At 41.3% G+C, this 21911-nt stretch overlaps 3 protein-coding genes and 1 long non-coding RNA gene across 4 annotated transcripts in view; 1 reads left to right on the top strand and 3 right to left on the bottom strand.

Moving 5' to 3' along the window:
- Nucleotides 1–21911, bottom strand: part of LOC146510912 (protein NLRC3-like) — a 216068-nt gene that overhangs the window by 23375 nt on the left and 170782 nt on the right. The window lies entirely within an intron of this gene.
- Nucleotides 1–21911, bottom strand: part of LOC146510916 (stonustoxin subunit alpha-like) — a 179347-nt gene that overhangs the window by 35633 nt on the left and 121803 nt on the right. The window lies entirely within an intron of this gene.
- Nucleotides 1–21911, top strand: part of LOC146510921 (uncharacterized) — a 161734-nt gene that overhangs the window by 72331 nt on the left and 67492 nt on the right. The gene's annotated exons all lie outside the window — the stretch shown is intronic.
- Nucleotides 16491–20868, bottom strand: LOC146510923 (ADP-ribosylation factor-related protein 1-like). Its single transcript, XM_085172877.1, has 4 exons — nucleotides 20737–20868; nucleotides 18410–18480; nucleotides 17923–18023; nucleotides 16491–16881 (listed from the first exon to the last, which is right to left on the bottom strand). The coding sequence occupies exons 2-4, from the start codon at nucleotides 18473–18475 to the stop codon at nucleotides 16794–16796; spliced, it is 255 nt and encodes an 84-aa protein (XP_085029003.1). The 5' UTR covers nucleotides 18476–18480; nucleotides 20737–20868; the 3' UTR covers nucleotides 16491–16793.

Below are 21911 nucleotides of genomic sequence, written 5' to 3'. Positions count from 1 at the left end.
CTGATGAACATGAAACTAACATCCAATGAGAAACACAGCTTCCTTGTTTCATGTCCAATAACAATAAATGAAGAGCTAATAAAGAGCTATTCTATTGTAAAATGCTGAGATGATTATTAGACAGAACTCAGCGGCTCACCAAAAGCCTGCATTGAAAATCTATATGAAAGTCATCTATGCTCATATATGGCAAAATCCTTTAACTGTCACTGTGTTTTTCATCTGTGCTCTTGTTGGTTGGACAAGTTTGTAAATGACAAAGAGCTCAGTGGACTTTGCATCCATCAAATCCTGTTAGATGTTTGGATTGTTTTTCCTTCACAGCTTTGTGATGAAGGCTAAAGAACAGAGATATGAACTATTGCCAATATGAATCCTGATGGCATGACGTGGGCATAGACCCACCAAAGCAACACTCAGCTCACCTCATTCCAGGCGCTTGTCTGCTGGAGACCATGAGCCTTGTTAGTCACACATTAGCACCGTGGTAGGAAACAGCCTCCATCATTTCATTAGATCTGAATTTGGACTGTTTCCCTCTGGATGAACCAAGTCTGTCAAATCTATTGATCCAACACAAACTATCAAACACATTGGCTCACAGTCAGATTGGCATTGTATGGATGGTGTAACAGGGGGCTGGGAAAGGATGCTGAAAGCTGAATATAATACAGAACAATAACAGGACATATAATAATGTAGCAAACATGATCTTCAACAGGCACACTTCTATTATTCATGATCACAAACACAAAGAACTTGTGCAGCCCTGATATCAGCCCTAATATATGAGTGTGTTTGCCCAAAGATTGAAACAGCATCAACATGACAGCTGTAAGAAATCTTCTCTCAGCCTTGTTTGGCAGAAGATCCCTGCAACAAAGATTGTAGCTGAAAGATGACGTGTGTAAAGTTTGCTCTTTGGGAGGGTTGAGGCTGTTTTTAGACCTTTGATAGTTTCCAATCCAGTTCTGAAAGACACAAATAAAAACAACATCATTAAGATCAGATCATGGAGCTGTTTCTGCCTTGTTTCTATCTTCACATTACAAGACTTTACTACAATAACGATGCTAACATGTATCTGTAGCAACAACATCATTGAATCTATAACAACTGGAGCCAAACCAGTGGCTCTGCTGGGATCACTGGTGAGCCAACACTTCGTTGTTGGATGCAGATTTCAGGGCTTCCTTTTGCTCCTCCGTTATAACTGTTCTCTTTTCTCAACAAATGATGACACAAAGGAATCAGCAGTGACAAAGATGATGCTGAAGAGAAGCACACATTTCACACATATAACAGACCAGTCCAGTTACACACACCTCTGCTTGACATTAGGCCTCAAACAAAGACACAAAACACTAACTTGACTCTAAATAGAAGAAACGAGCAGCTTTTTCTGTTCTGTGCTTTATATTTGACACACATGCTTCTCTTTGTGCAAACACACATTGCACTATAAGGGTAACCTAGCACACAATGATTGGACAGCACAGTGATGATGCTGGGAGATCCTATACGAAGCAACACAGAAACACTGAGAACAAAACTTTAAACATTGATTATATTGAGATAAGCAGCCGACCCAGTCTAGATAAAGGCGAGCAGCTGGGACCGCTGCTGCACCAAAAACAGGTTTCAGTGTTTCCATGTGTGTGTGTGATGTCTTTACTTATACTGGTCAATAGACTTTAGTCAACACATTATTGAAAGGTGTTACACATGAAATAAAAACAGTGTTTCATCTTTATTCCTCTGAAGCAGCTGCATTATAACCAATCTGCTCCTTTGTGGCCATTTAAAACAGCCTTAAATAACTGTTGTTATATTTGTTGCAGTTTCTGCTCCTCTTGGACAGACGACTCTTGAAAAGACATTTTTGAATTTCAACTTTTAACTGGATAAATATTGGATATATAAACGTCTGCAACAAACTGATTCCAGCTTCTACCTCATGATAGGAATGTTTTTGTGGCTCAAGATGACCTGATATCTTTCATGATGGAGACATTTGACACATGTTTCACATATTATAGACCAACAAGTTATTCATAGCAGTTTAAATACGGTGAGTCACTTTTGGGCCCAGCAGATAAAACAGAGCCAATATTTCCTTCTTTATTTAAGTGACGTGTGTCACAGATGTGACCTAGTAAAGTGTAGCTGAACATTAGTAACGTTATTAACACTCTCAGCTCGTCCTTGTTCCAGACCTGAAGATCCTCTTCTTTCATTCAGCAGCAGCTTCAGGTCTCTGATGGTCCAGGGCTTGTTGTTGGGAAACAGCCCTGCTGGGATGATGGTGTCCTCACAGAAACAGTCAGTGATGCTGTTGATCTCCATCACAGAGCACGTCCCAGTCTGCAGTCTCAGTCCTGCAGGGCCTCGCTGGCTTCCTGACTCCACCCAGTCAACAACAGGAAGTGTTTGAAGTGCAGGAACAAACTGAGGCTGTGGTCAAACAGGAGTTTTTATCTCCTCGCTCTGACTCTCACTGCGGCCCCGCTGCTGTGTCAACATGTGTTTGTGCTAAACAATGATGGAAAGTGTTATAAATGACTTGTTGGCCTCTGATCTGTCACAAACAGCTGAAACGTGTCTCTCATGAGTCACATGAAGGTTTTTGACAGAAAGGACAAAAAGTAGCTGCAGTCAGTTTGTGTCATTTTTATATTTATTCATCTGGGAGAAAAATCTGAGGGACATAAAAATGTGTTTTTCAACAGAGACAAGAACATAAATATAACAGAACAGGTAAATGAACATATTTCAAGTAAACAGCTGGACTGATCAGGTCCAAACACAGAGTGATAAACTTGTCAAACAGCTGTCATATCTTTATATATAAGCTCTTTATAAATCCTGTTCACTGCAGTCTGTTTACTAATAATGTCAAACTGTTAGAAACACAGAAACATCAGAATCGTCTTTGTTCACATAAACCTGTCTGGGATCCTTTGTTGTTCTTTTGATGCAGAGTTACATTATAAATATAAAGAGTTATTTCAGAGTCTCATCAGTTTTCCTACATGTCTTTATTGAACACATCAGCAGGGCTGAAGCTCTCATGTTAAACACACACTGATCTATGGACACGTTCATGTGTTTCTAACAGAACCAGGCTGTTATCAGCCCTGCACTAACATTATGTCACACACACTGAATTTAACAGTGACAGTTTACATCATCACACAATCAGCTGTGATTGTTTCACTGTCATCAAACCAGTCAACAGGAAGTAGAATAAATAGAAACCAATCATTTACTGACAGCATGTCTGATGGAAATAAGTGCAGATTATATATGAAGTATAACTGCACACAGTAACTGTATTACAATAAGGACTTAACAGCGCCCTCTGCTGGAGTGTTTTCACACTGAGAGCAGCTTTCCTCTGAATTCAGTGAGGTTATGACTGAAATTATTGGTGTAGTCGGTTTTATAAAGATCAGACCACTAAAAACAAGAGTGTCTCTGCTCTCTGTGAGGAGATGGAGCCGAACATCAAGCTGTGCTGTTTCACAGTGAAGCCAGGCGGCTGTCACCAGGAAAAGTCTTGTCCCGAGTTTTTGAGCTCAGAGACCAGATGAAATGTTTTTGGAGCAGGAGCACAAGTATGAAGTCGCAGAGTTAGTGATGAGAGCTTCCTGGCAAAACTGGCCTACCTGAGTGACATATTTGGAAATGAAGTAAATCTACAGCTTCAAGGGAAAGATAAAAACCTCCCTCAGGTCACAAGATCAGCTCTGTCACTGGAAAGCTTGCAGTGTGGAGCAGGAGACTCGATGAAGGAAACACAGATTCGTTGGAGAACCTGCATGAATTTGTTGACACTACTGACGATGATGCCGCCTCAGTGACTCCATATATCAAGCAGCATATTTCATCACTGATGGGATACTTTAAAAAGGACTTCCATGAAAACAGTTCCCAGCATGACTGGGTGAGAGATCCTTTCAAAGCACCAGCTCCAACTGGTTCCAGCTTTGCAGAGGAGAACCAGTTCATTGACGTCTGACTCCACACTGAGACTGCAGTTCACATCACAGACACTGAGTGGATTCTGGCTGAGTGTAGAGAAGCAGTATCCGCTCTGAGGGCAGAAGGCTGTGGGCGTTCTTCTTCCTTTAGTCTCATCTTTGTGAGACTGGCTTCTCTGCTGCAGACCAAGTCCAGGTCCCAGCTAAACACTGAGCAGGAGCTGAGAGCTGCAGGATCCTGCTTCAAACCTGCTTTGATAAGCTGTGCACTGCAAAACGTGCTCGTCGGAGCCATTAATGCTGACTTTGTTATTTTGATCAAAGAAAGAAATCAGCACAAACTGTTTTATTCATTTTTGTTTTGTAGGTTAAAGTGTTTCATATATTGTTCTCCTGAGTTAATGTTGCTGATCAGTTTGAATTCATTTTTATTATTTATGGAGTTTATTTAATTTTATGTTTCAGTATCAAACGTTTCAAATGTTTATAGTTTTAGTAAGGATTTAATTTCTTTTTGATTTACGGCAAATTGTTGCACATTACTTTGTTTGTTTCCATCTAAAAGTGTTACATTGTTTCTCTTCCAAACTAAAAAGTGTTTCTGCTGCAGCTTCCATTCACTCTTTATCATTTTCCAGTCAGTGAAAGTCTTTTTGAGTTCTCCTAAAATCCACCGTGCTCACAGTGAACACTCGTATGCTGTTGTGCTGTCACAGACTGTGTTATCAGCCGTGTAGCTCGCTCATACCTCACTTCATTTATTCTTCTTGTTCTACCATCAGACCCAGGCCGAGAGCTTTGGTTGAAGTTCTTATGTATGATTTCATAATAGCTCTTCAGATTTCCACTCTCTAGAACTTTATAAGTACTTTTGACAAAGCCGTCTTCTTTTACTCACTCATCCACTCAGCAAGCTCCCAAGATAGTAACCTATCAACCCTCACACCCACATAGCTTGTTCTTCTTTGTCGTTTTATTGGCAGTTGGTGGTGCATTACCGCCAACAGCTGGCTGGGAGAGTGGACCAGCATGATGCTAACCTGCATAGCTGCATGTGGCGGCAGTTCAAAGGCAGCTGGCAGGAAGAAAATATCCAACTACATGGTAAATGAGAAACTGCTTTGTGGTTTGGACAAAATCCTCTTGGGGTCTGGATACTGAAGCGCCTTGAGGCGACTTTTGTTGTGATTTGGTGCTATATAAATAAAATTGAATTGAATTGAATTGGATTTAGACCAGAGTGCAGGAGTTGGGGACCCCTGTTATAGTACCATATCACCCTATTAGAGCACTTCGCTCTCGCTCTGCAGGCCTACTTGTTGTTCCTAGAGTATTTAAAAGTAGAATGGGAGGCAGAGCCTTCAGTTTTCAGGCCCCTCTTCTGTGGAACCAGCTTCCAGTTTGGATTCAGGAGACAGACACTATCTCTACTTTCAAGATTAGGCTTCAAACTTTCCTTTTTGCTAAAGCATATAGTTAGGGCTGGACCAGGTGACCCTGAATCCTCCCTTAGTTACACTCAAAAAAAATCTGTTGTTGGATGAACATCACGGCACCTTTTTCTACGTGATCTAACCAAGTACAATAACCGATTTTTGACCATGTCAAACCAACACATTTGGCATTTGGTGGTTTGATGTAATCAGATTACCTTGGATCTACGTAGTATACTTACATTGACCTGAAGTGATTTATTTAAGTATGTAGAGTGAAAGTTTTAATTAATTCAACACTAGTTAAAAACTTCAGGAGAACTTAATGAAATCTTGTTGTTTGAACAACTACTTGTTTAATCAAGGCGATTACTGCTAGTCTTGCTTAATGAACCGATATGGGGGTTGATGATTTAATAGAGACAAACAACCATTTGCATTTACATTCATGGGTAATTTAGAATCACCAATAACTCTAATTACACACTGCAAACCAGCCAGACTGTGGATTTGAACGCAGGCACTTCTTGCTGTGAGGCAACAGCACTAACCATCACAGCACCAAGCTGTCACTCCAGGCTTAACACAACTAGGAAAGCTGTGATTGATGCAGAATTTTCTGTACATTTTTGTCCTTGACAGGTTAAACCACAATAAATAGCGATAACAAACACATGGTGTGGGTGTAGTTTCTGCCTCTTAAAAGCTATTTTCCTGCAGTTTGACATCTAATGTGATCTTGTGAATTTCGTGAGTCCAGCAACGAACGACTCTGACTAGATTGTATCCTGTCATCTCAACAAGAACAAATTAAGTTGCTGAATTTCATGCAGGTGCTACATGATTTAATTATGTTCACCATAGTAACATAAAATTATTTAGTTAAAATTACAAGTTTGAATCTTGTACAAGTAATAACCACCCAATAGGTGTAGGCTGCTGGGGGACTCCCATGATGCACTGGGTGTTTCTTCTTCACTCACTATGTCTTAATACACCTCTACGTGTTTAATCATTAGTTATTAATTATATCTGACTCTTCCACAGCATGTCTTTTATCCTGTCTTCCTTCTCTCACCCCAACCGGTCGCAGCAGATGGCCCCGCCCCTCCCTGAGCCTGGTTCTGCTGGAGGTTTCTTCCTGTTAAAAGGGAGTTTTTCCTTCCCACTGTCGCCAAAGTGCTGCTCATAGGGGGTCATATGATTGTTGGGTTTTTCTCTGTATCTATGAAGCGCCTTGAGGCGACTTTTGTTGTGATTTGGCGCTATATAAATAAAATTGAATTGAATTGAAATTGAATCTTTGCTGGTCATGTTACTATGGTAACCCAGAGGAGTTTAATATGATAAGTATTAATTTATTAATTAAATGAGACAATCAGTCAAAAGTCAATCAGTCATTTTTAATCAGCAGAGTTTTTGGAATCATCACATAAATTTAAAACAAAACCAAAAACACTGAACAAGTTTGTAAAGTTTCTACAGTGTTTCCACTTTTCTTCTCTCACTTCTTCTTCTTCTTGGTCTCCTCTCTGGGCAGACATGCTTTCACTTCCAGCAGCTGAAACACGAAACATGAGCTACACTTTGCATGTTCACAGTGATGCACGCGTTTGTAATTTTACAAGATTATAACTGATGATGCTGTGACAACATGTTCTGTTGAAATAACTTCACCACAGCTGAAACAGAACAATACAAACACGTATTTTAAAGCTATCATTTTATAATTGAATATTATCAACAGTAACAGAGTTACAGTGTAAATGAAACATATTCACAGCGCTGTTTGCTACGATGAGTCACCGTCCTGTACTTCATGAGTGTTTAAGTTCTTTGAGTCGTTAAGTTTACGTCTCACGGATTATTCTCAAACTCCTGTTTGTCTCTGTGTCTGTTTCCTCTCTGTGTCGAGTCTGCGTCTCTGTCTTCTGTACTTCCATCTTATTTTGCCCGTCTTGTCTTGATTTAGTTTCTGTCTCCCCGTGGCTCCGCCCCCGTGCGTCACTTCCCTTCTATAGAGTCTCTTCATATTACTTCACCCATCCTGTTTCCTCTGACTCTCTCCTGTGTTTCCTCCTTTCCACAGTCCAGTCGTGACTGTTTGCTCTGTTATGCGTGTCGGGTTTTACTCCTGCTCTTTGTGCCCTGCTGCTTCCTGTTTTACTTTGGTGAGCTTGTGCTGCTTGTATAGTGTCTTAAATTTGACTTCCTTTGTCTCTTAATCAGTTCAGCTGTGTTCCCGTGTGTCTCCACTTTCAGTATACTGGCTGTGTTTTTCTCTGTTCCTCGTCAGAGCATTGGTCCAGCTGTCCTGTCAGTGTTTCAGTGGTCCCAGTGTTTTTTCTTCAGTGTATCGTTCAGTATTTTGTGTTTTTGCACTTTTGCATCCATCTAAAAAAATCACTCGTTTTCTGTTAAGGTCTTTTCCTGCTGCTGTTGTCTGCATCACTCTACGCATCCCTGAGTCTGCACATCACTCATGACACAGTGCAGCTTTTTTCGTCTGTTCTTTTACTTAGTGTTAATCATTTTAAACCAAATTAATTTTACCATAGAGCGTATAAAAGATGGACATGGTGCTTTCTGTATTGTAGGGTAAAGACCCTACAGTGATACAACATATGACTGTTAGCCACCTTAAGCTAGCCTGTTACCTTGGTAACATCTGTCTTGTCTTTAGTAATTAGCTTTAAACATGAATAAATTAAAGTTTGATGGTACCTTTAAGACATTTAGTCAAACATTTCTCTATGAAGAAAAGTTTCAGACGATCTCATTGGGAACATAATCCGTAGTTATCAGTAGTAAAAGTTGTAGTCGTCACTAAAAACCCCAAACGTCAGGGACAGGGTTATCCTCTGCGGAGCATGAATATAAAATCCCATCGTTGGTACTTCAGTCTGGACCAAAGCGACGCGCCAACAAACACCAACAAACACCAACAAACACCAACTCACACCGACAAACTACAAGAAGCACAAAACACATGAACTGTAACAGAGTCTGGTTCAGATGTGTTGTAGTGCACCTGTGACGCTGTGATGTGGTCCAGTTGTTTTTAAAGCAGCAGAAGATCAGAACAAGAAGAATGAAGGGCAGACTCCTCAGGATGAAGATGACAGTCGATGATGAAGGAGCTGAAATTCACACAAAACCAAGTTCAGCTCTTCATTCATTCTTTATCATCACCGTTGTTTTACTACAACAAAAGCTTTTTTAGTAGATTCACAGGCTCACATTTTTCTAAGCCAGTCGTCACAAACGTCTGTAAGTTTGAAGGTTTTCAGCTGACAGACATTCAGGTAGTTTAATCGCTCTGGTTTGGATGATTCAATGTTTATTAATTATCCCTTCAGACGACCAAAGGCTGCCACATGTACGGTAACAGCACAGACACGTGACAGACTAAACTTTTATGTGACAGCGTTTAATCTGTAAAAGGTGACGTTCACATATTTTGGAGGCGCGTTGGTCACCAAGCTGAACTTGTTCACTTACTGGAGTCTGTGTGGTTGTTGTTGTTATTCATCGTCTTCTCTCTGACTGTGATGATGGTCCCATTTCCTTTAGCCTCAGTTAAAGATGGAATCTCCACAGTCACTTTACAGATGTATGTTCCTGAATCCTCTGATGTTTGAAATGTTCAAAGATGAGCAAGTCTTTGCCTCCTTTTTCAGAGACTCTGGAGATTGATTTGCGTTGGTCTCTCTCTTAATTATTGTTTGATTTTTCAGCCAGGCCACTCTGATTCTTTCAAATGTTCTTCAGCAGGTGATGCTTACTGTCTCTCCCTCCATGACAGAAACATCTGGACTCTGGGTCACAACAAACATGCCTGATGAAACAGCTGCAAGAGACACAAAACTGTGAGACAGTACAAGAGACTAGTCTCCAAAAGTTGATTCTGTTCATCTGGACGTAGCGTTTTGTGGGAGAAACGTTTCGTCATCATCTAGGTGACGTCTTCAGTCTCAGCTGACTGCAGGTTTCCAACCTTATAAACAGGACATTTGCATAAAGACTGAAACCAGCTCACTGAAGGAACAATGGGCTGGGAGGTCAGTTCCTTAATCTTAGTTATGCAAAGTCTGATGCCTCAGCCAGCGGGTGAGTTTTCCCCAGCCTGCGGCGCTGGCTCCCTGTCTGGCATTGCCCGCTTCTTGCAGGCACCCAGTAGGGTCTCCTCTCAGCAGCTCAATGAGCTACGCTTCCTCTCCTCTTCCTGCTCCTGGGATTCCAGGTTCGGGCCCTGGGCTCCGAAGGCTCCAGCTGGGGATCCTTGGGGAGCGTATGTGCTGGCTCGTCCTAGCTGACTGCCCGTGCTTCTGGCCTTTTGTCGCTCCAACCACATGCCGCGGGTTGAGCTTGTCAGACCTTGCTGTGTCTGACATTCTGGCCAGTGAGTGAGAGGTCCCCAGCCTGCGATGCTGACTCCCGGTTGGTGCTTTGCCTGTGTGTCACGGACTTACATGGCCAGCACAGGGACGGCCAGTAGCTGGGACTTTGTGTCTGACCTCGAGTGTCTCATTGCGAGTTCACTCTTGAGGCTCCACTGTCTGCGGACATGCACGTGGTGACGGTGCTGGGGGTAGACCAGTCGTTGCCTTGCTCAGCCCTCCACTTACACAGGCTAGGCTGCCAGCCCCTCCTCCCTGTCTGTCAACAGCTCGGGGTGGCTTCAGCTTTGAGGATGGACGGGTCACATCCCAAGCTTCACCTGTGGTTGCCCGCTTCGCCGGCGTACACACCAGTCGGACCTCGCTGTGGCGAGTGAGAGTCCTCCGGCTGTAGTGCCGACTCTCTGTCTGGCATTGCCCGCATGTCGTAGCCCTATGTGACCAGCGGGCTGTTACTTGGCGGCTCGGTGTGCTGCGTCCCCTGGCTATCTGCCTCACTTGCGGTCCTGCGTCCTGCAGGACCGGTTCAGGCCAGTCTGGCATCTGCAGACTGCTGCCTCCAACCCCTGGCTCGGCCTTCGTGTCTTGCTTGGCCCTGACCAGGGTGGTGTGTACATATGTGTATTTGTACATAGTTCTTTGGTCTTCACTCTCGGCGGTTCGGTTGCACTGTCTCCTCGCGGGGTGTTTTACAGAGTTACCCCGTACATATGGAATATGTAACGGTGTGGAGAGATAGTTTCGATATGCTAGAGAACGTACGGTTACGGTGTAACCTTGGTTCTCTTAGTGAGAGACTATCTCTCCACCGTGAGGCCGCTCGGAGACGCGTTCCAATCAAACGATCACTGGTGTCACGTCTGCACAGCTGTTTTATACGTAAGCTGTGGGGCGTAGCTGGGCGTGCCGGAGTGTCTTAAAGAAATATCCACATGCCACGACCAAGGGGGGGGGGGGGTCGTACCCCGTACATATGGAATATGTAACGGTGTGGAGAGATTACGGATACGGTTACACCGTAACCGTACGTTATTTATAGCAGGTTACATATGAGCAATCAGTTTAGGGCAAAAACCGGAAATCAGTTTTTGGCACAACATCGGTCATTCTTACACATGTACTGCATCATATAAAATATATAAACTCAATATCTTTGAAACGTATAGAATCTAATCTTTCGTTTGTTTTTTTACTTAGCACTTTATCAAACTGTTGTCTGCTACAGAGTTACAAGTATTATACTAATAATGTAGCCTCCACCATCTCCTGCTTGCATATTTGTGAAAACATCTCAGTGGCAGCCACGAGTGAGCCCTGCAGACCTGTGGATGGATGATGCCGTGGACAGTGGGAGGAAGCATCCTAAAGCTCTCTTTGCAGACCACCCAGTGTAATTCTCCACTCGCCGACCAGGAAAGACAAACCGCAGGTCTCAGTTGCAAGTTGCAACACCCCATCCACGTCTGATCTTGCTCCGGCAGATTCAGCAACACTGCCAGAGACTTCCTGTAATCTATTACAGTTGTTAAAGAAACGGTCCAGGAACAGGTCACTCAGGTTAATCCTGTGTGAACAACTGTAAATATTGTTTTTCATCTTTACATACTGTGTATTTGAAATATTCATGTTTAATTATTATTGTTATTTACTTTATTGCTATCAAATAAATATCCATGTAATATTGTTCAAAGTTAGCGTTATGTTCATACATGTTAAAAATGCCTGTAAATCAAATTGAGTTCAGTGACAAATACTGTTTGTTTGAATCAATTTATTAATAACATAAAACCTTTAAACTAATGCAACACATATAACAATGTAACAAATATATTCAAATAAATAAATTTCTCAGTACATAACTCATTTGGGAACTAATCTTTCTAGAAGTGAAAACAGTCCATCCTCTCCCTGCTCTCCTCTCCTCAGCCTCTCTTTGCTGCCTCATGTCCTCTCTGATGAGGTCGAGCAGCTCATCATCTCTTCTCCTCTTCCTCCCTGTCGTAGGTGGCTGAGCCGCTTCGTCATCGCTGTCGCTTTGGTCACCCACTGCTGTGCTTGGCCCTGGAGAGTCCTCAGGGAGAGAGGACATTAGGACAGAGGCTTAGTGGAAGGCATCTGTCCTATCACCTCATCCATGAGGGCAAACCAGGGCCAAGCACAGCAGGGGGCTCCCCACTGACCCCCTCTCCTGAGCCTGGATACTTGCAATCCTAAAGGCAGGAAATCAAAGATGACAGCAGGCAAATAAAAACACAACAACTCTTAGTAGTTGCACATTTATTAACTTGTGTTCTTAAGAATTATCTTCTTGGTAACACTCAGACGTACTTTGTATTCTTTAAACTTATCTCATGTCTTCTGGCCTGCAAGGGGGTGACTTTCCCCTGCAGGCCCATCTTCTCCAGAATTGTCCTGATCACACACAACAAGAGAAGAGAGGAAGCCATGGCAACTGTGTTAATCCCTAAACCCAAAAGTTTTTACAGCAGAACCCCAGAGGAACACCAGAGGAACACCAGAGGAACGCCGTCTGGACATCACAGGTTCTCTACAGCAGCGAGTCGTTTGGTACCGGGCCACGAGAGTTGAGGCTCCGCTGTGAAATTTATGGTTTTCAGGGTTTTTATCATTAACTCGGTTTCCCTGGGTCTTTCCCGTGTTGTAGTTGTGCGTCTTATTTTGAAAGAAATATTTACACGTTACCATAGCGACCAGAGAGCATTAAGCGGCAGAGAGGAGGATGTTACTCTCAATGTTGGCGCATTTTCAGGAGGACGCTGCTAATAAAGTTACACAATTACACAGTACATTCACATTTATTATTATATTTACAAAATACCAGTTCTTGTCTTGGTCATTTTATGTGGTTGTATTTATCCGCGACACCTTAAAGGCTCCGTGTCTGACACAAACCGATCTGTGGTTGGGGAGCGCTGCTGTGCAGCATGAGGGTTAATAGGACCGCACTCATATGAATATGATGTGTAAACTGATTTATTCTTGTACCTCCATGCCGTAGCGGCCCAGTTCTTCACCGCAGTGAAGAGGTGATCGTTTTCTCCTCGTTTTAATAAATTAAGCCGTTTGTTCCCCACAACATGTCACCAATTTGAAAGAATCTAAATTAGCTGTATGTAAGCAGCAATACATGAATAACCGCGGGACCCACGATACGAGCTGGTTTACGGTTATTTTAAATAAAAGAAACATGTCTATGCAGATGCCCAAAGCTTAACAACACAACCGCTATAACAATTTAACTTTTGTACAACCAGATTTTCATATACTTACATTTGAAAGTGTTTTCCTCTCCTGCTTCGACCACCATCGTTATCAGAAACAAATCTACTCTATGACCCGCAATGAATCCTGGGATATAGTAGGACACGAAGGATACATCGGACCATCCTTAGAATTTGGGGAAAAGTAAGACGCATTTGTCGCCACATTTTGAGCGCTCTTTGTATTCGGACAGCCCTCGTCGCGTCGCTGTGACATCATTGCATCCAAATATGGCATCTTAAGCATCCTTCCCCTGAATTCGGACACAGCTTCAGTACATTCACAAAGGACACAGACCTTCAAAGTAAAACAGGAAATGTAACACTGAGACAGGGACTTGACTAGGGGACACAGCTGACAGGGGAGACAGAGCAAATAAGAAACACAGAGACCAAACATGAGGGAGGCAGAGAGAACACTAAACACTGGGTCACTGACCAGGACCGTGACAGATTTAAAGAAAGAGATCCACAACAACACCGACAGTAGCAGGGGAAAGTCCCCACACAGCAGTGATGTGTGTGATGGCAGAGAGTCAGCACTAAATAGTCATTAGAAGAAAGCACACACAAACACACAGTCATGTTTTTATAGTTTAGTGAGGACATAATGCTTTCCCGAGCCACTTCCCTTAACCATAACCATCAAACATGAATGCCTAACTCTAACCCTGAGTTACATATAAGAAAGAAAGACAAGCACAGAACAAACAGAAAAAGAGTGAGACAAAACAAAGAGAATAACGTACACGAAACAACAGAAAGGATTTAAAGGAAGGGGGTGCCATAAACACAAATAGAGTGAACAAAGGACGGGATGTCAAAAAAGACAGGGGGTGCCATTAAAAGACAAAGACAAACAAAGATGAAAGAAAACGAGAAAAACAGTAAGAAAAATAGAATTTTTCACAAAAACTAAGAAAGAATTTTTCAAATGAAAACACAAATGGGTGGAGCTAACACAAATATAAAAAGCCAAGGGAGGCAAACAGAAAGACAAAGACAAGACACACTGGGTCGGCCTGAAGAAGGCAAAAACATGCCGAAACGTCGCCCAGTGATGCTAGAGTGCACTAAAACCCCAGATAAGGGCAATTCTTTGAAGCAGGGCAGGGACACCACCACCCAGCCCCAGCAATGGCCCGTGCACCTTAATAACAGGTTTGATTCAATGCAGAGAGGTCTATTAACACAATGACAGTGAAGTTGAATTCTATTCTATTCTATTAGACTGCTTGGCGACATGAGACTGTGATAAACAGGGTCTTTAGTGCAGACCTTTCAGAGATTGTAATGTTTCTGCTGCTAGATGATAACAACAGGAGACGACCTTCGGGTCATGAAAGCCAGACAGGAGTGTGGGTGTAGATTATATCTTATCGGTGAAGCTTTAGATTTGCAGGAGGTTTCGCGCTGTGCACATCTCCTTTCCAGAAGGTTTTTTTGAATAAAGTGATTGAATATATTTTGAACACACTGAGTCAGCGTCTTCTCTGTCCAGCCCGAGGACTAAAAGAATCAGGTTGATAGAAGTATTTTGATTTTTTTAAGCTGTAATGTAAAAACCCTGTAAAACAAAAAGCAAAGAAAGGTGATATTGATTCTGATGGCGTTGAACCTTGCGATCATCAGCAATGAGAATCAATTATGACAGGAATAGCTGTGGTTCTTGAGCTAGTGACAGATTTACCTTCACAGCTGTGAAGGTCAGTATGAGGACTGATAGGAAGCTGAATGTTAAACTATCCCAAATGACACATTATTTTTTATTAAAATGAGAAATTTAGTAGAATCATCTATCATAAAGTGTGACTGGCAGAAAAAGTGAATGACAAATATCTGCTTTGACATTGATTCGGCAGAGATTAGTAAGACTTCAGTGTCCTGTATACAGACTTTATAAACTTCATATCGATTTATTAAATCATTTACAGTATTCCTGCAAACTGATGTTTGATCCTTTGGTGCTAGAGCTAAACCACATCCATGTATAAGAAACTATTAGAAAAGTATTTTTTTTTATCTTTCAAGAGTTAGACCAAATTAATTTTATGCTCACATTACTGGAATTTTAAATTTACAGACTGGAAAAATCAAAAGTTCTTTGTCCCCATTTATTCATCAAGAATTCTTCTTTTTATATTCATGGGAATCTAAATGCATAGTGATAAAAAAAATGCATGCAAAGATTTAAAAATTCCATGGTCACAGTTAAAGTGTCAGCCGGTGATCAGCTGATCGCCAGCTGATCACAGGGCCGGGGTTAAAAGACAGACGCCACCCACCTGTTCGCCGCTCAGACATCGTTCTCCTCATGTCAGAAGCTCCAACTCTGTGCCGACGTCAGTGTCCGTCTGATTCAGCAACCGTGAGTGTTTTTCCTCTCGACTCTTTTTCTGTAACGCCAGTCCGAAGCCACGCTTCGTGCACTGATCGTTACTAGATTAACTGCGTGTCTGTTCCAACCCATCGCTAGCCTTCCCCGCGTTTGGGTCTAGCCAGCACGCCACACGGGCACGCCGAATTACCGTGCGTAATCCGCCCGATCGTGACATAAAGTGGCACCTGAACAATTTGAACATGTTTGTCTAACTTAAATAAATGATAGTTATGGTATGAAATCAACACATAAAGCAGGGACCAGAACAAACAGCACAGAGAAGTGCGAGGTCAGCTTCTCCAAGTCTTTCAGCAGGAACAACATTATTCCCAAAGAAATGTCTGTCCAAACTCTTCCGTCATTTGACAACTGGGCTGTGATGTGGTAACTGTGAAGAGTTTATCATTCATGTCATTCTCTTTATCAAACTGACTACACTGACACACGTTTGTACTGGAAGAGCAATAGTGTTTGCAAAAGATTCATATTGTGATAGGATTGGTTTGTGCACTTATTTGACTCATTATTATTATTATTATCTCTATTGGTCAAGTTAGTTGCAACAAATAACTCTGAAATTGAAACAGCTGGAACTGAACCACAGGATGAGAGACTAAAGTTACAGCTAATGATATTTCACAGTTTACCTGTGGGAACCGACTGGGCAATACCAGTATAGTACAGCTCTGTTTTTAACTGTGATACAGGCACATAACCAGCGGAGGATTAGGAATTGTTCATAAAAAGCCTATTCCTAAATTCCTAATGTCAAACTAACTTTACAGTGACTCTTTCCAAATGCTGAAAATTGTGTAAGGACAGCACGGATCAATAACTAATAATTCCTGTCTTATGCCTAATGGCAAAAAAAGAGAGACCAACCTAGCTAAATGTAAACTGTTTATATGTTAAAGGTTCTAATGATGGAATACTGCAGTATCGTCAAGTTCATCAAACAAACACGGGATCATTGTTTATTCAATCTGATAGTGTGAAAAAATAGATCAGCGCCCTTCAATGCTTGTATATTTAATGTGTCGGTGTTTCTGTGCACTCAAAGTGCTCCATATAGATGCTGCAGCACTGATCCCAGCAAAACGACACACCTTCAAAAAGTGTAGGCACAAACAGGCAGACGTCTGCTCACAGTACATCTGAATCTATGTTTGTTGATAAAAATATTATGATGAAGTCCAAAAAGCAGAAGTCCAAAGAGTCACAGGAAACACAAGGTGAGAGTTATCAGCTCCAGGGCTTAACATAAGGAATGTCCTCAAGGAGAAACTTGTCCAAAATCACAGTGCAGAGACGACATCTTATGTGATGTCCTTCTGTCTCGGAGGCCGGTGAATGTTTCTGACCACACACTTCACCATCCACTCAATGCCTTCGTTCACGCCGTCCCTGTATGGAACAAGCAGATTGTTTCATATTTATGTTAACATCTACAGAGTGTGAAATTATTTAAGACGAACATTTCACTGAAAGCAATACAAAAACACATGAAAGGTTAAAACTAAGGCATTTCCTAATATATGCTCATTTTGAATTTAATACTGCTGTAGCTGCTGCCCGGACCAACAGCTTAGCAATGATCTAATAACACGACTGGCTAGAAAAAGGTGAGTCTTTGAAAAATGAAGATGGGCCAGTTCACCAGTCTGCAAGAAGACAACAGTAAACAACGAGGACTGAATTCAAAACGGTGCAAAATATTTCTTCACAGAAAGGACGAGGCTGAAAGCTAAACAGCTGGGATTTTACTTTAAAAACAGACAAAGTGGAAATCACTGCATTTGCTGAGAATTACTTGTGAAATCCACTGCATCCACTAATGTGACTTCAGACTCTACAACTAAAAAAACAAATGCTAATGTCTTCTCTGAGGCTCGAGCTCATTTAAGTTGGGTTCAGGAAAAGGAGGGCTGTGCAATCACATTCTGAAGCATCCACCCTTGTTAAAAAAGGATGACCATCCATCTCACAGGTCAGAAGAATCTGTGATGGTGCAGTTTTCTGCTATTGGTCGTGGCATGGGGAACTTTGACCCCATTAATGCTGCTGGAAGTGCAAACCTGTCAACCATTAAAAACCTCTGGCACACTTTGAAAATGAAATGAAAACATTACAAAAAGGTCTTTTGACTGTTTCCAATTAAATTTAGGATTTGAATATTTGGAAATCACCACATTGTGGTTGTTTTTGCATTTTAAGTGAAGGGACTGTAATTTTGATGCAATGTTGTTATTTGAATTGTTGAAGGCAGTCCTTGTCTATTAACAGATGTGATCATAAACTTAAATTGATGCAAATTTGCATTCACTGTAATATAATCAAATAAAAACACAACAATTACTTTCATAGCTTAGCTTCTGTTGAACACATGCTACATCATGTGTGAGAGCAAGCTGTTGCAAACAAAGTCATCAACTGTTGTAGCCTTACCCTGTGAGAGCAGTGCATGGCTGGACTAAACAGTCTCTCTTGCCAATCTTTGGAGCACAGTCACTGAAGGTTGTTTTAATGTCGGGCACCGACAAACAGTTCTGAGAAAAAGAACATACACAAGACTGAAGACAGTGACCAAGTTCAAGATTTAAGATTCTGGGTCTTTATTGTCAACACACACACAGCGTACAGCGTCCTGAAATGCTGTTTCACCCCAACCACCTCAATGGTGTATTTATGAGAATAAAAAAAATACATCTCCAAGAGATATACAACTAGAAATTACAAATAAATAATAACTCGCTAAATTTGGGTAAAATTAAGAGATAAGAAGGTTCTATTACTAACTATATCTATGTCCAATACACAAAGATAGGACAGAGACAACACGAAGTGGGTTGTGCAGTAGGCATTGAATACCAGTGCACGTGCACATTAAAGTGCACGTGTAATGAATGAATGAATGAATGAAAAGTCCAGGTACCGGTACATCTTGCTTATTAGCCAGCACGAGGAGCGGAACGCCTTCCAGTGCCTCGCTGCTGATCATTTTCTCTGGAAGAGAAGAGAGATCAATCACTGACTCAATAATACCGCACTCGGAGAAAGTACCTGCACCTTTTCTGATTCCTTCATTTCTCATATTCGTCACACATTTCAGATCTTCAAACTGATCGTAATATCAGACATATTGTCCCTGCGTCTGTGTGGCTTCCTCCCACAGTCCAGAGACATCCACTTAGTGGAGTTAGGTTAACTGGTGAGTCTAAATTGTCCATAGGTGTAAATATGAGTGTGAACGGTTGTTTGTCTCTGCTGCTGGCACTCTGTCCACGGTGTTTCGCCCTATAGTAGCTTGGACAGGCTTGAAGTTCAGACTGCCCTTCTCTGTGCCAAGCTGGTCTGGACGAATCGAAGGCTCCGTAACATGTTTTGTCTCCAAATAATTAAACAGTTTATCCTTTGCACAGAATGCTCTGATGGTATTTTGTGACAATGGTGGGGAAATAACCAAAAATGATTTTATGCTTGTTATTCTTCTTTGCCAAAACACATGCAGACTGCTGTTGCACTCTGCTTTGTTGTTTACGCCCCTGCAAAGTACAATTAAGGCCTAACAAAGACAACCTGAGTGTGTGTGTGTGTGTGTGTGTGTAATAGTTACGTCAACTATTAAAATCGTCGATGACTGATTTAATAGTCGACGCGTCGTTTGAAGCTTTGTAAGATCCCAAAAGCCGCAGGAATAAGTAGCAGGATTTAAGAGTGTAATAACGGACTGAAACAGAAGATGGCAGCACTGCATGTACAAGGATGCCAGCTGCCGTTAAACCCCGAAGAAGAAGAAGAAGCTCTGTCCCAGAATTCATAGCGCAGCCCAGCTCAGTTTCCAACAATGGCGGCAGCTAGTTAGTTTTAATATTACTCTTATTATTCTTTCTGGGTCACAAAATAAACGTTTAACATATTTTCAGGCGAGAATGTAGCTGTGTAAACCTCAAATATCTGCTCAGTTTATCAAGACACCACATATTTTCAAAAGCGCTCCGACGTTTTCGAAGACGTCTGTTAGCCACTAGCTCGATAGCTAGCCGGGGGCTAGGCTAACTAGAGCCGTGAGAACACCGGACTCCCGGCAAATCGTTTTCAAACCCACCGCCGTCTTTCACTACTCAGGTTAAACATGATATATAAGTCACTTAGATAACTTAAACATGTTATTGTTTGGCTTTTTTTAGTATTTTATTTGTTCCTGAGTAAATCGGTTTGGCTGAGATTAAAGTTATAGTTTTTACACAGCTGAATAAACATCAAGCAGACAGCTGATTATCAGAAGTATGAGATGCTCGAGAATTTACTCCGGTGTCCTGTTATATTTTAGATAGCAAGGAGTTTATTAAACTTCACCGAAACAATCTGCAAATTTCATTAAAATTTAATAAACTATCATCTTGTCTTTATTTTTAGTTAGCACATACCTTAAACACTTAAAGCTGTAAGCTAATGATAGTTATATAAGAGCAGATGCTGATGGTGCAATAAGCTGTACGTTTACGCTCAATGCATGATGATCTGATTAGTCGACTCTCAGAATAATCGTTTGTGGCAGCCCTAGTGTGTAAGGCCATATATTACAGACTTCCATAATAGGGCTTATATATACTGCGATGTTTATAGTAACCGTTATGACTGCTTTTCTAGTTATAAGGTTTAGGTGGAAATGATCTCTTCACACAGGTCAATCTGAATACCTTTTTAACCTTAACAAACAAAATCTTTGTTTATGAAGAAGAGTTCTGAGATCCAAAAACCTCAAATATAATAACCTATATGTGGCAATACAAACAACTGTAGCAAGCAGCATAGTTTTGTTTTTGACTTTCAGATTAATCTACTGATCTTGAAGGCGAGGTCAGAGATCAATATTTTAAATATTTATGCAGGACTTTCTATGTGTTACATTTTCTACTTGTGAGAATCACAGTTTATATGTTCTAAGGCTTTTTGTCCCTTTTTGAACAATAAATCATGAAGTTTACCTTAAAAGATATCGGTGCATGTAAGCCAAATTTTTATGGATCGTTAACATGACCCCACAGTTTTTATCAGAATTCATACAAACATTTTCAAACTATCATGAAGACAGACAGAAGGTCGAAGGCGCGCACAAACACTAGCAAAAACACAACCTCCTTGGCGGAGGGATTAAGGAAGTGGGCAAGTGCTTTGTCACAGCACTACGAATGTCAGAACAAATATCAATGTTTCCATTTGTTCAGTAAATAACACAGAGACAAGAAGGTTACTCACCAAAGGCCTCCTTTGATTCTGACAGACGCTCTTCATCAGTTGAATCTATCACATAGATGACTCCATGGGATTCAGCGTAGTACTAGATACAAGCATGAAGAGGAAAACATGTCACAACACACACACATATATATATATATATATATATATATATATATATTAGGGGTGCAACGATACACAAAATTCACGGTTCGGTTCAATACTTTGGTGTCACGGTTCGATATTCTTTTGATACAAAAAAATTTTCATGCCTTTTTAATTTGTCATTTATTAAAATTATAAATATATATTTTAACTCAAAAGTACAGTTTTTAAATGTAATGTTGCTGAAACAACAAAGTAATAAAAAAATTAATCTATCTGATGGAGAAATCCCTCATCTTTGGAAAAGAGAGTTTATTACAGAGAAATGTCTCTTTCCAAAATAAAAGCTCTACTATACGCTTCTTCTGGGCTATATTCTCAGCAGCATATTAAACATATCAGGTCCCCATAAGGAGCATCATGTGCTAACAGCTGTCTAAGGCTACGCTCACACTGCAGGCGAAAGTGCATTAAATCCGATTTTTTTGACCCTGTGCGACCCATCTATCCAATCATGGTGTGACAGTGTGAACGGAACAAATCCGATATTTTCAAATACGATCTGGGTCACTTTCGTATGTGGTGCTGAATCCGATACATATCTGATGTTTTAGAAAGCTGCTGTTTGATGGTCAAGTTGCATTAAACCCGTCTTTTACGTCACTGACACAAGACAGACGCCAATTATCAGCGCGCGAGAAGACATCGCGAACGCTTCCAGGACATCCAGCGTAGATGTTAGTGAAACTGTTGGGAAGACAACGTGAACATTTTCTTTGTACTGTATAATCTGCAGATTCTGACAGAAATCTGCAACTATCCTTTGAAGCACCGCTCCTCTAAAACAGCAATAAGGATCATTATTAGGTTATTTACATTATTATGTAAATAACAAAATAACTTAAAGCAAAATTGGGAAACGTGAAGTCTGAAGTCTTTATATTAAGGCCATCAGTCAAACAATGCTGTTGGTCTGGGTCTAAACAGATCACGTTGTGTGTGACGTCTTCTTTTGCAAATGCGGCCGCTTTGAGCGTTCACACTAGGGCGCGTTTGCTGTCACATTTTATTTGTAGTGTGAACGAGCAGAC

This window comes from Neolamprologus multifasciatus, chromosome 9 (genome assembly GCF_963576455.1).
Source record: "Neolamprologus multifasciatus chromosome 9, fNeoMul1.2, whole genome shotgun sequence".
In the NCBI taxonomy this organism is placed as follows: Eukaryota; Metazoa; Chordata; class Actinopteri; order Cichliformes; family Cichlidae; genus Neolamprologus; species Neolamprologus multifasciatus.
This window is presented reverse-complemented; position numbering and strand designations above follow the sequence as displayed.

Coding starts and splice junctions, on each gene's coding strand:
- LOC146510923 (XM_085172877.1), bottom strand. CDS start 18,475: ATGATCAGCAGCGAGGCACTGGAAGGCGTTCCGCTCCTCGTGCTGGCT. Junction 18,024..18,409: donor CTAATAAGCAAGATGTACCG/GTACCTGGACTT, acceptor TCTTTTTCTCAG/AACTGTTTGTCGGTGCCCGA. Junction 16,882..17,922: donor CCATGCACTGCTCTCACAGG/GTAAGGCTACAA, acceptor TGTTCCATACAG/GGACGGCGTGAACGAAGGCA.